Source organism: Pteropus alecto, unplaced genomic scaffold (genome assembly GCF_000325575.1).
Source record: "Pteropus alecto unplaced genomic scaffold, ASM32557v1 scaffold59, whole genome shotgun sequence".
In the NCBI taxonomy this organism is placed as follows: Eukaryota; Metazoa; Chordata; class Mammalia; order Chiroptera; family Pteropodidae; genus Pteropus; species Pteropus alecto.
Genome location: NW_006443292.1, coordinates 4,809,131 through 4,827,248, shown reverse-complemented (window position 1 = coordinate 4,827,248; position 18,118 = coordinate 4,809,131). Strand labels below are relative to the sequence as shown.

At 42.7% G+C, this 18,118-nt stretch overlaps 1 protein-coding gene across 1 annotated transcript in view; it reads right to left on the bottom strand.

The window, feature by feature from the left end:
* The window catches only part of LRRK1 (leucine rich repeat kinase 1), a 112,030-nt gene that overhangs the window by 72,160 nt on the left and 21,752 nt on the right, over positions 1–18,118 (bottom strand). Inside the window, exon 2 of the mRNA XM_025041236.1 lies at positions 3,344–3,507. Within this exon, the coding sequence (XP_024897004.1) occupies positions 3,344–3,507 (164 nt within the window). The remainder of the gene's footprint in view (positions 1–3,343; positions 3,508–18,118) is intronic.

Genomic DNA, 18,118 nt, shown 5'->3' with positions numbered 1-18,118 from the left:
CTATATATCTATCGACTTTAGATGTAAATGGATTAAACGCGCCAATCAAAAGCTATAAGGTAGCTGAGTAGATAAGAAAAAAAGCCCCTTATGTATGCCGCCTACAAGAGACTCATTTCTGATTGAAAGACACGCACAAACTGAAAATATAGGGCTAGAAAAAATATTTCTTGAAAATGGAAACAAATAGACAAAACAGACTTTAAAACAAAGGCTATAACAAGAGACAAACAAGGACCCAGAATTACCTGAAGAAACCCAAAATACTGATTCGAAAAGACATATGCACCCATATATTCTTTGCATCATTATTTACAATAGCCAAGATGTGGAAGTAACCTAAGTGTCCATCAATAGGTGGATGGATAAAAATGTGGTACATATATGCAATGGAATATGAGCCGGCCATAAGAAAAATTTAAAAAAGAATCAAGTCTTGCCATCTGCAACAACATGGATGGACCTCGAGAGTATTATGTTGAGTGAAAAAAAGTCAGAGAAAAACAAAAGTCATATGATTTCACTTATATGTGAAATCTAAAAAACAAAATAAATGAACAAACAAAACAGAAACAAACTCATAGATACGGAGAACATTTTGATGGTTGCAAGATGGTAATAAGGAGGTTGAGGGGATGATTTAAGAGGGGAAGGGATTAAGAAGTACAAGGTGGCAGTTACAAAATAGTCATGGGGTGTAAAGTATAGCAAAAGGGTTATAGTCAATAATATTGTAATGACTATGTACAGTGTCGGATGGGTACTGGATTTATCAGGGTGATCACTTTGGAAATTCAGGTGCTATACACCTGAAACTAATACAATATCGTATGTCAACTGTATTTGAAAAATAAAAAAAAATTATTTTAAAAAAGAGGAAGAAATTTCAAATTCTGATGACAACAAATTGCCTTCCAAAAAGGCTGCATAAATTCACATTTCTACAATATTAAATAATGCGTGATTTCCCGTATCTTTGCTACTGTTTAGCTACTGTTTAGTCTGAAAAGTGAAAAAATGCTGTTTCGTTTTTTTGCTTTTCTAGAAGTATTAACAAAGTTGAATAACTTTGCATATGTGTACTGCGTATTTGAATTTCTGTGACGGGGTGTGTGTGTGCGCGCGTGTGAGTGCGTGCCTGTGTGTGTGCGCATGTGCACCTAGTCACAGGCTTTGTCATTTTCATTCATGGTCCTATTTCCGTCTGCTCTTGTTAGCGGGTAGTGCTGGCCTCATCGAAGGAACTGGGGTGTGCACCCGCTTTCTCTAGTCTCTGGTCGAGTGAGTACAGTATTTTGTAGAACGTACCAGTGAAACCACGTGAATCTAGAACTTTGTCAGAAGGTTTTAAATTATTAGTTTATTTCCTTCATGGTTATAGGATGATTCATAACTTCTACTTCTATTTTTTTTTTTTTAGTTTTGGGAAGTTGAATTTTTTTGGTCTGTCCATTTCATCTAAATGTTCGAGTATTTTGCCATAAAGTTGTCCATAAAACTTTCTCTTATTATCATTTTTTAAATATCTGTACTGACGGCATCTTTCATATCCTTGATCAGTTTATTTCTTGTCTTTTTTATCGACCATTCTCCCCAGAGAGCTTTTAAATTTTTCTAGTCTTTTCAAAGGACCAAATTTTCATTTCGTTGGTCTACTCGACTTCTACGTTTTGTTTTCTAGTTCTGCTCTTATTTTTATAACCTCCTCTATTCCATTTTCTGTAGGCTTACTTTGCTCTTGTCCATAGCCTGACATCCTTTTAAAATATCGTCATTTCATACTGATTTGAAATAAAGACAATTATTTGTCAGTTAAGAACAACAGCCATATTCCTACTCAGTTTGTCATGAATCTTCTACTCTTATTTACGGTATGCTTTTGGGACTAAAGTTTTACATTTTTACAAAAACACAGATTTATCCATCCTTCAACATCTTCTCAAAGTCCAATCAGATGAGATTTTTAAAAATAATAACCCAGTTCACATAAGGCAGCCCTGCTAACGAGTGTGTGGTGGGCCAAGCCATGAATGTACAAGCATATCCCGACTCTCCTCACGTGGGTGTGTCAGGCTCCGTCTGCGGAGCACCAGCCCTTCCTTATGGGAGGCCACCAGATGCCCACCCAAGGGGCCCATGGCTCTGACCTGCTATGTGTGCAGCCCAGCTCTGTACAGAAAGATGGCCCTTAGCTGTATCCTCTGTGAATTCATAATTGGAGGAATCCAAAATGCTGCCCCCCACCCTCAATAATTCCCAAGCACGTCGTATTTGTCCCCTCATCTCAAAAGACCCTTGAACTCTTGAGAGCAGACTGCAGGTTTAAGAATGGAATGATTTCTAACTACTAGCTAAATGGAGACCTGTTAAACCTATGCCATTAAAAGTAAGGCAAATAAAACATCATAAATGCTTCCAGGATGACAGCCAACAAGAGGCCCTCCTCCCCAAGGACAAGACGTGGCGGCGGTCCTCTCCAGTTGTTGGGGGGTCACAGGGTTGATCTCTACCAGCTTTTCGAGAAGATTGGCATGTGTTTCAGAACTTTAAAAATGTTTATACCCACATTCACAACTCCTGTTGTGAACCCTTGCTAAGATACCTTTACAGTAAGAAAAAGGATTAGGCAAAAACATTCAATACGGTATCATTTATATTAGTAAAAAATTAGAAATAACCCAAATAGCCAACCAAACGGAACAGTCGGGTATGTTACGGTCTCTCTACCAGATGAAATATCATGCGACCTCTGAAGGAGACGCATAGAAGGAATTTATGCTCATACAGAAAATTGTTGATATTCTATTAGGTGAGCAAACTCATTATGCAAAACCACACCCACGATATGACCGTATGTAAATGAGAAACAGCACTGGCGCCCGAGGGACACTCAGAACAGCGGGCGGGAAGAAAACGCACGAAAACTCTTAGGGGGATTGTGGGAATTTATTAGAATTATTCTTATTTTCTCGTTCTTTTTTCCTCTACATTTATGTGTTTCTAAATTTCATTTTTTGAGCATGTGCTATTTTTATCACGGACAAAAGGTATAAAAGAGGACTGTAGATTAAACCTTCAGACTGGCATTTTGTTCTCACGTGTCAGTTACCCCTCGCTTGTCGTCTGGGAAGGTGGGAGTGGTGGGGACCTTAGGTGATGACAGGTTGAGAAGTCGACCAGAAACGACTGGCACCTGTACGTTTAAATGGGAAACAAGGCCTTTCCGGAACATAATAAAAATCCCCATTACGATTACTATGACGACAAACAGGAAACGTGAGCGACAAGCATGCATCCATCCCCAGTGCCCAGTCCTGGCCGGATGGGTCGGCTCTGACCTTACCTTTTCCAGCTGAGACGCGCTCTCGTCACAAGCCTCTCTGAGCAGGTGCCGGGCCCTGCTGGTGTCTCCCCGCTTGTATGCGGTGTGAATGTCTTCTGTCCCAGGGCACTGTGCTGTGGGGTCACTGCCTGGCGTGGACAGTTTGCTGCCCATGTCCCTGGCACCTGGGCAGACAGAAGCACACACACAGTGTCACCACCGTTGCTGGCGCTGCTCGTGTGAATCGTCAGAAAGAAGAGCACGTGACATAACCCTGAGGCTTTAGGAAGAGGGAGTCGTCGCCCTGATGGGCTGTCGATGTCACCAAGCCCGGCAGACGCTGGCGCCTGCCCCCGGCTGGAGGTACTTCCTCCGTGGGGCTGGCGCCGAAGTCTGGCTGACCGCAAGGACATCGGGCAGCAGAGCGCACCCTGGGGGGATTCTGAAGCAGGACTGTCACCTGGAGCGGGCCCAGCACGCTGCCTGACAAGAACTGCCAGGCTGACCTCACTGACAGCGACAGAGACGCAGGGGCTTTGGTGAGAAAGCCGGAGGTCCAGCCGAATTGTCCCTCTGCTGTGTTCCTCATGGGGACACATAGTCTTTGGTGGGGGAACAAAGACAGGTCACATCCTGGGGGTGTGGACATCTATACACCCCCAGAAAACCCCACAGAGGGCATGGGATTTAGACTCACTTGATCCCGTGCTGGGTGCCGAAGGCACAGAAGGGAAGGAAGTCAGTCCTTCCCCTCATGAAGCTCCTGCTTAGAACAGGGGTTCATGGTTAGGAGGTCCATGGACCCCGAAGGGCTGCAAACAGGCTTCAGAGGTTTCCTGCACATGCTAAATTTGCACACAGAACTATCTGTGTGTGAGTATGTGTGTGTGTGTACATTTTTCTGGGTAGAAAATTCAAGGCTTCTACCAGATTTGCAAATGTATTATTAAACCAGAGTTAATATCTATAGATATTACAGAAAAGACTGCAAAAATGATGAGTTAGATTCTCATCGTGTTTAGTGACGGCAGAAATAGAGAGAGAATTCGACTATTTTTGACCGAGTTTAAACAACCAGTGGGAGCCAAACGGGGGCTGAAGTTTGGTCTCCTAGCTCTCAGGCTGAGGCGGAACTCATCCCATCTCAACTGCCTCTTTGAAAGGATGAATAAATCAAGCTTCTCAAAAAATTAAAATTATTGGAGCGACACTGGTTAATAAAATCAAATTGGTTTTGAGTATACTATTTAATAATCATATGTATATTGCATTGTGGGTTCACCACCCAAAGTTAAATTTCCTTCCGCCGCCAAATATTTGACTTCCCTTTACTCCTAACTACCTCCCCCATCCCCCTCCCCTTCCTGCTGGTAACCACTAATCTACTGTCTGTGTCCATGAGTCTCTGTTTGTCATGTCTGTGTGTTACTTTTAGTTTTATATCCCACGTATGAGCGAAATCATATGATTCTTGACTTTTTCTGTCAGATTTTTTTCACTTAGCATGGTACTCTCAAGATCCACCCATGTTGTCTCAAATGGCAGCGTTTTTTTTGTTTTTTTTTGTTTTTAAAGGAAAACGCTGAGAGGTTGGCTTCCAGGTATTCACATCACAAAAGCGAATCACATCATAGCTGCCGCTAGGTAGAAAATTTTAAAAAATCCTTTATTTACAATAGCATAAAAATTACATGCTTAGAAATATATTTAACAGAAGATAGACAAGAGCTTTATCCTGAAAACTCTAAAACGCGGCTGAGAGAAATTAAACCAGACCTATGTAAAGGGAGAGATAGCCCATGTTCATGGATGAGCGAAATCAACATTGATGTCAGTTCTCCCCAGTTTCATCTTAGATACAATGGACTCCCGGCCACAATTTTAAGAGGTTTTTTTTTTGTTTGTTTGTTTTTTTAAAAAAAGAATAGAAATTGACGATCTGATTCTCAAATTGGTATGGAAATTCAAAGAACTTAGAATACCCAAAGCAATCTGGAAAAATAAGAGAATTGGAAGATGCACAGTATTACTACGAAGCTATAGTAATCAAGACAGTGCGATACTGGTATAGATAGATAGACCCATGGAATAGGAAAGAGTTGAGAAACAGGCTCATACTTATACATCCAATTGATGACAACGGCATCGAAGCAATACAATGAGAAAAGCAAAGTCACTTCAACCAATGGTGTTGGAACAACCAGCCATCCATCGAGTACAAAGAAACCCGAACCCTAATTTGAGATGGACCATGGATCAAACCATAAAGGTTAAGACTATAGAGCTTCTAGAAAAAAAATAGGAGAATTTCTTCATGACTTGAGAGTAAGTAAAGGTTTCTTAGGACACAGAAAGCAACACCATAAAGGGAAAAATTGCTAAGTAGACTTCACCAGAACTTTAAATTCTGCTCATCGAAAGATTGGCCTATCATTTAAAAAAATAAGCAAGTTGCACACTAGAAGAAAATATTTGCAAAACACATATCCAAAAAAGGCATGGTATCTATAACTCAAAAATAAAGGACAAACGACCCAATTAAAAATGGGCAAAGATATGACTAGAGGAAGATATTTAAAGAACTCAACACCATTAGTCACCACGGAAGTGCGAATTAAAAATACCAACAGACACCACTACACTCCCACCAGAATCACTACAATTTGAAAAGACTCAAGAAGGATATGGAGCAACCAGAACACTGATGCCTTATTGGTTCAAGTGTAAAATAGTAACGACCACTTTGCAAACAAGTCTGGTGGTTTCTTATAAAGCTAAACATCCACCTACTCTATGACCCACAGTTCTATTCTTAGATATTCACCCAAGAGAAATATGTCTAAAAGATTATCCGAGAATGTGCACAGCAGCATGATTCATAGTATTTCCACACTATAAATAGTGCAGGTGTCCGTCAAAAATATGGGTAAACTAGGTTTGTGGTTTAGTTACAACTTGGCAATAAGGAAAAATAAATTACCAATCCAGGAAATAACGGGTAGAAATCCGGAAGCATGATGCTGAGTGATTGCACAAAATGATTCTAATCTATGGGTGAAAAAAAAAAAGGAACGGTGAGTGGTTCTTGGAAGGGACAGGCATGAGGTTGACCAGGAGGCGTGAGACATGTCTGGGTGAGGGCTCCATTTCTTGACGGTGTCTCCATTATACTAGTGTTATTTCAAAACGTATCAAACGGTCCAATGAAGATATGTACTTTTTCCTTTACGTGAATTTTACCTAAAAAACCTGTAAACACCATCGAGTAATATGACTGCTGAAATATTTGAGGGCGAAGGGTACAGGTGTTTCTAACTTACTCCGAAATGCATTCAAAATGATGGGTCTATGGACGGATGGAGGAATGGATAGACGGAGAAAAATGTGAGCGAGAAATTTTAGAAAATGTTAATAGTGGACGCTAGGTGGGGGGTGGATGAGTGCGCACGGCTCGGGTTATTCAGCTTTATTGTATGTTCGAAATTGTTCGTAACAATACCGTTGGGAGAAGTCAATCGATTAATCACCCTGAACGCAGGGCCTGCCATACGTCATACTGAGCGAGGTCCGCCACCAGCACAGAAGATTCTTGCTCTATAGAAAGGCGGAGAAGCTGCTTGCAGTAAAGGCCCTGATGCTGTCGCAGCTCACTGTAAGCCATGACCTTCGCCGTTCCAAAGCACGCGTTGGAGAAATCCACGTGCGTGGATGCGTATCATGTACAATTGGCGTCGTTGCCAAAAACACCAGCGCAAGATCACTGCGCCTGCGTGGAGATTATTGGTTTTTGTTTTGTTTTTTTGTTTTTGTTTTTTGTTTTTTTTCATTTTTTTCCTGTGTATTTTTGGAAAGAGAAATCGGAAAAGAGCTTCGCGTGTCAGTGGTTATAGATGTGAATAAGGTGGCTTTCCTTCCCATCACACGTAATGGTCTCCATTAATTATTTACAATCAGAGACCCTGGGACATCTGAGAGCGGGCCGAAGGGAGAAAAGCTGCCGGCAGGGGCGAGAAGGAGGCGGAATCAAGGGCAGCGTCATCCATCAGAAGGGACACTTAATTATGTCATTGGTCACCTTTCAGAATTAAACAAGTCTCTCCCTCATGTTCATAGAAGACAAGCGTGTGTGTGCATGCGTGTGTGCATGCAGGTAACCACTAATCTACTTGCGTGTGTGTGCACATGTGTGCGTGTGTGTGCACGCCTGAGCAGATGTAAAATCACCTTTTCCATTCACGTTAGGAATGTTAATAAAAACGGTTAACCTTTAAGGCCAAGTTAAGTGACATCGAGAAGGTAGAACCTAGGATACGGGGTGCATCTGAAATGACAAAGGTGATTTTATTTTAACTTGATTTTTAGATCACGGAATGTAAGAGGAGTAAGTGACATCATAAAAAATCAAGACTCTCAGTTCTATCATTATGTTTTCACTGTGGTGGTGTTTTCAGTTTTGAATCTGATTTTCTTAAGTCGCACGGACAATGTTATGTCCATTGCTGCCGACCCCAAGAGCTGACGGGTCTGGTCTAATCAAATTGTCGGATGGACACTATGAGAAAATGTCAGTCAATGAATATGCACTTAATTTAACCTGCCAACTTTATTTAATTTCCTGAAATTATAAAAAGAATATATATGTAAAATATATTCCATATATTTTAATTGAAAGAAAAAAAGATCAAAATGCTAATGATAAGTGTTAAGGATGGGCTGGGAAGGAATTAGTGATAGGATTAGAAAATATTTTTCTTCTTTAAAACTTTAAAGGGATTATACAACGAATAAAAGAACATATCCCCATTGAAAGAAAATTAAATAATCCAGAAATATATCATGTAAAAGGCAGAACCCCCTCCTCCCCACCGTCAGACACCTCTTCTTAGAGGCAAATTTTTCCTTTTATAGTAATTTTTTAATTTTTTTTTGCCAAAATACTACAGTTTTGTATTTGAGAACTGTGACCTCTGATTTAAACTTAAAGCAGGGGAATGTATTTATACTATTTGTAATTATTCAGTTATTTATTCGTGCCTATTGATCAACGATTGTCCATAATTCTATTCTTTTATACAGTAAAACCTCACGGCTTTAAATATTTTGCTTATACAGATTTAAAATTCATTTTAAAAATATAACCCCCCTAAATTATTCTATTTCAATAAAGCATTATTATCTCAAATAAGTAACTAGAACTAGTAGAAGAAGAATAGAACATTAGAATACTGTTTCAAATGAAAAAAATATTCCTTTTTGTTCCTTATTACAATGTGTCATTATTTTCCTATAGAGCAATGAAAATTTTCTGTATATTTGTGTGTGTGTGTGTATGAGTGTGTGTGTGTGTGTGTGTATGAACTACAAATAGGCATCTGACCTGCTTTTAATGCAAGTGAATATGCTTAATAAAGTATATAACTAAAAGAGGAGGGGGAAACCAAAAGCACAGTTATTTACTTCATTTTTTAAAAATCGTCTGGTGTTGCTTGTTTGGTTCTGGGAGAGGGTCAGTCGGAAGTAGTAACTAGTCACGGGAGACTATACGTGTAGTGGGTGGCTGGGTTATGGATCCGGCACACGTGCAGATATTCAAGGATACAAGAAACGTTTACAATGAGCCATGCGATGATACGTGGACATATTCCAGGTTGGGATAAATATTAATATCCACATAGCCTGTTATTTAAATGTGCTGGACGTGGGCAATAAGTTAAGGTTCATTACGTGAAGAAGTATTCGGTTAAAAAAAATATTTAAAACCCAGTGGAACCAGAAAATCATGTAGTCCTCGAAGATCACTTGCAATTTAATATTCTATTTACAAAGGAATACTTTCAGAAACACTCACATATTTAGGACGAATATTTTCAGTTGCCAATAACTCAGTCTCTAAATGTCATTTCTGTAGTTTGTTAGAGAAACAAATTATTTGACAGGAAAACGGACGAAAATTATTTTTCTCTTTTCTTTGGGGAAGTCCTGAAACAGAATCCCATGAATATTATAGAGTGACATCTACAAAAACCATGTTACAGTGTGGCCTTTTCTTAAAGAGAGGCCTCCTTTGTCGATTCTGAGTTCGCTCTGGCCTTTCATCCTAAGAAGACTCAAACTTGAAGCGGGAGGATGTATTTATACTATTTGTGCCTATTATTTTTTCTTCTAGAACAACATCTGTTCAATGATCCCTCCTGACCTGATAATCAGAATAAAATTCTCTCTCCACTGTTTTTGTTATTTTTTCCTACACATATAGGACAACAAAGAGGTAATACGACATTGATTTTATTTTTATAAGCTGTAAATGTTGGCCTCTTCCACATATGTCTTATATATAAACATATTATTATATATATTTAATTCTCTCATCCCCCCCGAAGAAAACATGTACAATGGAAAGAGAATGCCATCTGTCAATTCAAAATCTGCGGCACCCTCTGTACATCTTAGCAAAGACACGAACGTTTCATTTGAATTCTTTCGTTACATTCAGCAGAGGAGCGAAAAGTAAAAATATATCCGTCCGCCCACAGCTCGCTGCAGAACAGATGAAAGTACACGTTAGGGTGTTACTGACCTGGTCATGATTGCTTAGCGACCCTCCTGTGCCATCCTCCACCGAGTCCCCACGTGGCCCGAGCACTGGGAGACGGGGCTGCCCCTCCTGAGAGGTGACACCCTCCTGGCACGGTGAGTCTTGCCCTCTGCAGCTCGGAGTGCACTGGCCTTCGAGTCTTTCTTGGCCAGTTAGAGCTCTAGAGTTTCAGAAGCAATTCTCATCTGTGGGTCGAATTACGGTGAAATCCAACCCTTGATTTCTTCGGGGAAGATGCAGAAGGATGCAGAAGGTGGGGGATGTGGAGGGCGACATGACCCCCAGGGTGACCCTCGGCGGTAATTCCTCACCGGCTCCAGATGGCTAGTGCTCAGCCCTGCGACGCTGGGCTGCTGGGACAGGCCAGCATCACAAAAGAAAGCGCAGACAGTGGTGGCCTCCAGCAGGGGACCTGGCTCATGGGGACAGTGCTCCAGCAACGGGGGCGAGCCTTTCTCACACCAGCAAAGCCCCCATCCCCACTGGATCGCCGGAAGCATATTTTTGTTAATGAAAGAGGATGGGCGGTTCTATCCACAAATAAATCACGCGGGGGGTGGGGGGGATGACACCCAGAAGTGCTATTCTCCTTAGAAATAAACAATACAGTTGATCAGAAGATGCCACGTTATAGCCACTCGACACAGTGAAAAATTGAGTGAATTCTAATGTCCGTGGCTGGCCAGAGTGTGGTGAAGTGGGTACTTCTGTCATTGTGGGAGGAGTTGCAAATGGTGTGACTGTTTCTGAAAGAAAGGACGATATTACATAAAAGACCCAGGGGAGGTTCTGCCAGTTCCCCCGTGGTATTTCTCCTAGAAATTTACCTGCGGGAAATATTGTGGCACAAACAAAAAATGATACATTCCTGAGCTGTGACACAGCGCCCTGCAGAATCGCCTACCACAACGGACGGAAGAACCTACCAGCCAGGTAAACGGCCATCGTCAGGGATTAGGAGGTGGCTTACAAGCCAAGAAATGCCTAGGTGACCGGTGCTGACTTGTGTCATTTCCTCTGATGCTCACAGTGATGAGCAGGTATCATGGCTGCCCTTCACAGACGAAGGTGAAGGTGAAGACATTGTTCGAAGTGACAGAGCTGGCAAGTGGCAGAGGCCAGAGTGTTTCTGAACCCAGAGCCCACAGAATTTCCGCTGCTCTGACTTCCAATTTAATACCCATTGTGGATCGCATATCCACGTCCCCCCAAATTCTTATGCTTTAGCCCTAATCCCCAGTGCGATAGTATTAGACGAGAGGCTTTGGGGAGGTGATCGGGTTGTGTGGGAGGAGCCCCCATGCTGGGAGAAGAGACACAAGGGACCCTTACAGAAGAGACACCAGAGAGCCGACTTCTCTCTCTGTCACCTGAGGATGCAAGGAGAAGATGGCCACCTACGAACCAGGCATGGGGCCCTCACCAAGAACAGATCCTGCCAGCAGCTTGATCTTGAACTTCCCAGCCTCCAGAACCATGAGAAGTAAATGTTTGTTGTATAAGCCACCCAGTCAGTGACAATTTGTTATAATAGTCCGAGTTCGGGGTATTTCAATATGAGGGCTACTGAGTGGCCATTCGAGCCAATAAAAATGAAGACGACGGAGAAGCATGAAAAATACTTAGATGACATTACGCTAAAGAGTGGAACATGGGGCGAAGACAGTTAGACAACATGGAAAAAATACAGAACACAGAACATCGGTTGACATCAACTGAAAATATGGAAAGCGAAAGAATTTCTTCCAGGTTGGTAGATTTACATGTGATTAAAATGCTTTGGGCGGGGGGATGGGGGGAAGGTTTCTAATGAGTATCGTCTATTACTTTTGTTTATAAAAATTTAGTCTGTCTGTCTTTGTCACGACCTGAGGGACATGTGTAAATGAGATCAGCCATTGCCTTCAGCCCGTGAAAGGACTGGAGATTATTTTCTATTTGTATTTTTCTGCATTTCCAGCATCTTTTATTTTTTTTTTCTCTCGCCAAGCTTATATTGATTTTTAAATTAAAGGGGGAAAAAAATCTGAAACAGGAAGTGTATCCAGCACAAAACTGACTACTTTCCACCTGATTTAACGAACCAGTTTTGGGAGGGTTTTTGTCACTGACTGGGTGGCTTAAATTGAAACGACTCTTTGCTCTTGGGTAGACCGAGTCTCTACTCGGTCGCTCTGGAAAAAAGGACGGAGAGCAAGAAAAGCTCTGGGATAACAGCTGGCAGAGGTGTCCCAGACTTGGAGAGAGAAAGTGAAGTGGTCTATGATAATAATACTTAGTATACCAGTAATTGGTGCCATTTACTGACACCATTTCTTATGCTATAAGAAATGCACCTTCTTCCCAACACCCGTGCCAGGATGTGACAAGTGCTCTGGGTGGTTCAAGAAGCTGTCCCCACCCAGCTCTGAACAGCAGAGCTAGAACTTGGACACTCAGCACCTACCGTCGATGCCTGACCTTCATTTCCCAGGCTGTTCCCTTCCAACCAAGCAGGGGACACCTACTCGGAATATAATATGCTTGGCAGACACATGGGAACTAAAAGGTGGGATGATCCTGTCGCACGAGATGGAAAATCCAGAGAGGAAATCGAAACCGATTCCTCCATGAATTGTCTGTACCAGCAGAAGAGAAACACAGAAATACAGCGCTACGAAGATGAATCCTTTCTTTGACTTAGCTCCTCTTCCAAAAATTCATTTATTTATTGCTCATCCGTTCTACGAATATAAAATAACTACTATGTGCCGAGCTAGACCCTGGGGACACAGCCTGAGGAGACAGGCAGGAAGAGCCGGAGGGAGATGCTCTGTGCTTCCCGGAGTTTTCTGTTAAAAATCTGCAACAGAAACCGTGCTCGAGAGACAGGATGGTCAACAGGCAAACGCTGGCCTGGTAAAGAAAGAAGAACCATTGTCTGGGGAAACAAAAATCACAGAAGTAAGACAGTTCCTTTATTTAATGCCCCCTCGAGTAAAACAAAATGGCGCAATGAAGATATAAAAAAATTAGTCATACTCCGTTCTTTGGGGAGAGAGCTGGGGTTATAAACACTGAGCGTTAGGCCACTCTGTCACAGTAATCCTGCTTCTGGGGAACTGACTCTAAGGGAATAATTCCACATATTTAAAAAGCACTATGCAAAAAATAAAACAAAAAAAGAAAAAGATGCTGATTACAGTATTTCGTATAGCAAAGATTATCAGATGCATTCGAACGCTTGTCACGGTGAGTGCATGGAGGGACCGCCACACAGGAGAAGTGACGAGAAGGAAAGAGCCCGAAACGATCACGTTGGCTTCTTCCAGAGTGAAATTTCTGGTGATCTTTTCTCTTTTTCTCCATTTCCCAGCTGTTTCTCTGTTACTGTGATCATGGAGAAATAGTTTTAAAAATATTCTTTCCGGGTTACTCAAGCAAAATTTCTAACCGCATCCAACTTGCTCACCTCCTTCTTGCTTTGCCAGCACCTGGCCTGACCGGTACTGTCTCCCTGGCGAGGTGTCTGTCGCCTCCTTTTGCCCGGTGCGTTCTGCTCACTCAGCGTCATTGTGCCTAACGTTATGACACGCATACAGCGGGTGCTCATTAAAAGCTCCGTGAATTCAATTTGTTGAACCCCCAGAGCTGTCTGCATGGCCGGAAGGGGTTCACCTACGACCCTGCCCATCTGTAGTGTCACTGAGAATGGCCACGAAGGCACAGAATTCTCTTGGTAAAGGGGAGAAGGGTGCCTGCTGGCCCCTCTGGATGTTCCTTTCCACGAACAGCTTCCTGTCGGCCCCATGGCCTGGCCTGCACCCCACGGTGGGAGGGTTCACGCAAGGTCATATCCTGCCGGGGTTTCCCATTCATAAAAGTATCCCAGGACTTAGTTGAACCCCACCAGGGAAGGAGCCCTAGAGCCCAGCGGGCCACGTCACCCTCCTTTTGCACGCAGCCAGGCATGCATGTTCACATTGTCCTCTTACGTCCCCAGGAGATGATGTCAGCACCCGCCACCGAAGCGGGTGGCTGCGAGGTTCAAATGAATGAAAGTACGAGAAGCGCTTACGACGCCACCCGGCCCTCAGTGGGCCCCAGATAAATGCCAGCTCTTATGATCGCTATTTGAAATGAAGTCAGGAATTCGGCCTGCATCTCAAAACTGTGCGGCCGGGGGTTCATGTCTCGCTCCTCAAGCATCTGAGAGAGATTGTGTCGGTGGGAATGCAGAAGTCGGTGGTTTTCTGAATCTTACGTACTGAGTTGAGCTCAGATGTGAGTGGAGGCTGTTAACCTACAAGTAAAAGGCCAAAGTGGGAGAGGCAACACGCATTTATTTGAGATCCAAAAGAAGAGCTGTTTGGGAAGCACCGATTCAGGCAGAAGCCCGAATGGCCTTTCCATTTGGAGGTGAAGGCAAGGGCAGGGGACCAATTACACCGTTACACCACCGATGACATCACAGGAGGAGGGCGTTTCTATAGGTGCAGAGAAGCTGACATCGCGATGCTAATTCTGAAGAGTGTCTTTAATTTTCAGTCCGGTAGTCATAATATCTGCTCTCTTGTTATCTTTCAAAACGCTTGTTTGAGATCCAATGCTGCATTAGGCCCAGTCCAAAGGTTATTTTGTCCTGTTTTAATATTCCGAAGGCTTGAGGTATAAGACATGCAAGGCAGCTCTGGGATGGCAGCTCTAACTCCATTTTAAAGTCACTCCTTTTATTATTATTATTATTTTACCAAAACGTGGTAGACAAAGGGCATACTTCTAGCACCCTTGCTGGGATTGGGAGGTACAGATACAGCCCAAATGCCTAGACATCAACTCCAGACAGCAGGGCATATGCCAGCGGACAGTCAGACCCCGGCACACTGCCCAGCACACAGCTGAAACTCAATAAACATTCGATGTAAACGGTGCTGGCCAAAACGAAGCGTCCCACCTGTTCACTCTGACAGTGCCCTGACCTAAAAATGCCGCTGCACGAAATCAGCCAGCGTTCAATTGGGTGGCCTTGAGTTCATTTTGGTTAACAGATCCTCTTAAAAGATTGTCTTAATCCTTTCGGGCTGATGTAATAAAATACCACAGACTGGGCGGCGTATAAACAACAGAAATTTATTTCTCACAGTTATAGAGGCTGGAAGTCTGAGGTCAGGACACCAGCATTTTGGGTGAGGGCTCGCTCCTGGGTGGCTGGCTTCTCATTAAATGCTCACTTGGTGGGAGGGGCCCCGGAGCTCTGAGGGGTGTCTTCTATAAGAACATGACCTTGTCTCCGAGGGCTCCATCTTTGTGACCTAGTCACCCCACAAAGGCCTCAACTCCAAATACCATCACTTTGGGGGGTGTAGGTTTCAATATGTGAATCTTAGCAAGTCATAAACGGACCAAAGAAATGATCTGGCTTCAATGCCATGATATTCCCAAATAAGTGGGAAGCTTATAGGTATGCAGTTTTAAATCCTGGAGGCAGTGTTCAGAGTTCTTTGGTTAATTACTGTAAAATTATTGGTTACTGAGATAAAAATCGGCTGTAATCAAAAGCCTGAGAAGCCATTTGATACTTTCTCTAAGGGAAGGTGCCAGATAGAATGCAGAGGAGAGAGCGACCAGGGCAGGAGTCGGGTTCAGCAAGAGCACCCCCAAAATGACAGCATGCTAACGGGGTGGGGTTCATACAAGTGGACAGCCACATGGGAGCTGCGCGGTCGGACCCATTCCTCACAGAACCAGGATAATTCCAGATGGATCAGAGACATGAATGTAAAAAACAAAACTCCACGAGCAGAAGAAAATGGATGAAGTCCATTTTCTAGGAGAATGTACCCCTCTTGACTGTGACAGAATCCAGGAGCAATAAAAGGCTGATCAATCTCACCAAATTTTAAACGCAACAGGTTTAGTGAGTTATAATTCATGTCTCATAAAATTCACCATTTTAAGGTACACAATTCAATGGTTTTTAGTATATTCATGGAATTGTGTAAAATTCATCACCCCTCTGCCTTTAAAACATTTTTGTCACCCCAAAAGATACCTCGTACTAATTAGCAGTCACTCCCCACTTGTCCCACTCCCGGCCCCTGACAATGACGAATTTACTTTCTGTCCATATAGCTTTGCCAATTTCATACAAATGGAATCATACAAAATGTGGCTTCCGTGATTGGCTTCTTCTACTTCGCATGTTTTCGAGATTCATCCCTTGAAAATACGTTGTAGCACCTGTCGGTACGCCATCCTTCGCTACTGACCAATGATAAATACACCACATTAGATATTTCATTCATTCGTCCGTTGATGGACATTTGGATTTTTCTCCTTTTTGGCTCTTCTGAGTAATGCTGCTGTGATCGTCTGTGCACACGTTTTTCTGTGAGCGCGTTTTCAGTTTTCTTGGGTGTATATGTAGAAGGGAAATTGCTGGGCCACGTGATCACTTTCCATCTACAGTTCTGAGGGACTGCCGAACCCAAGTGGCTGCGCCATGTCGCACTCCACTGCAACGTCTGAATGCTCCAGTTCCAACCTCGCCACCACCTGTGACTGTCCGTATTTTTCACGTCATCTCTTCTAGTGGGTGTTCAGTAGTGTCTCGTGGTTTTGAATTACATTTCCCCAATGACTGACGCTGTTGAGCACCTTCTCACGTGCTTATTGGCCATTTTTATACTTCTTTGATATAAAAAAGGTCCATTCACATCTTTTGCTCATTTATTTGTCTTTCTGTTGTTGACTTGTAAGACTTCTTTATTTAATTCGGATGAAAGCCCTTTATAAGATATATGATTTGCAAATATTTTCTCCCATTCTGTGAGTTGTTTTTTCACTTTCTTGATGATGTCCTTCAGGTCCAAAACTTTTTAATTTTGACAAAATCCAATTTATCTATTTTTCCTTTTGTCATTCGTGTTTTTGGTGTCATATTTAAGAAAGCATTGCTTAATTCAAGGTCATGAAGATTTAATCCTATGTTTTCTTCTAAAAGTTTTATAATTTTAACTCTTACATTTAGGTCTATGATCTGTTTTGAGGTGTTTTGTGTGTGTGTGTGTGTGTGTGTGTGTGTATTTTGTAGGTAGGGATCCAGCTTCATTCTTGTGCATGTGGATACTGAGTTGTCCCAGAGCCATTTGTTGAAAAGATGATTATTTTCCCATTGGATGTATTAGCACCTTTGTCAAAAACAGCTGACCCTAAACACGTGGGTTTATTTCTGGACCGTTAATTCTATTCCATCGATCAACATGCCTACCCTTATGCTAACATCGCACTGCCTCAATTACTGTGCTTTTGTAGTACATTTTGAAATCAGGCGATGTGAGTTTTTCGACTCTGTTCTTTTTCAACATTATTTTGGCTATTCTGAGTCTCTTGCATTTCCATAGGGATTTTAGGATCAGCTTGTCAATTTCTATGAAAACTTCAGCGGCGATTCTAATAGGGACTGGGGGTCTCTAGAGAGTTTGAGGTTAGAGATTGAAGTCAGAGATTGTATTTTGCCAACTTCTGGGGAAGTCGATCTGGGCAAAGGAGTTTAGAGGCTTAGCCGTGTGTTTTAAATGGAATTCCCTGTGGATGCCCTGTCAAAAAACTTCAGTAAAGATTTAAGCTGCTTTTTAATTTCATTTTAAGATCTAGGCTGGGGTTTCCTTACTATACATTACTGTGCTGACAGAGGCCACCACGAAGTGGCTCAGATTTCCTGGTATCTCACATACACAGTCATTTCTCCTCTGCATTTTAACAAGTGGCTTAGACCATGACGATGTTCTGGAACTCGCCTTTCCCACTTAAAAGCTCCCCCGTAGTGGCACGCGGCGATCCAGCACATTGTTTCTCACGGTGGCTCTGTCCTCACTTGAAGAACACTGAAGGGACTCCAGTTCCTTGTGACGCCCTTCAGTGCTGCCCTGAGCATTCGTGTGTATTTCTGCTTGCCTGGGAACTACGTCTCCAGGTTGAATTCCTAGCAGTGGAAGGAGCAGAAGATACTGGTGATGGTTATGATGGTGATGGTGATGGTGATGGTGATGGTGATGGTGATGGTGATGATGGAGATGGTGATGGTGCTGGTGATGGTGATGATGATGGAGATGGTGGTGATGGTGATGGTGATGGTGATGGTGATGATGCTGGTGATGGTGATGGTGATGATGGCGATGGTGATGGTGATGATGCTGGTGATGGTGATGGTGATGATGGGG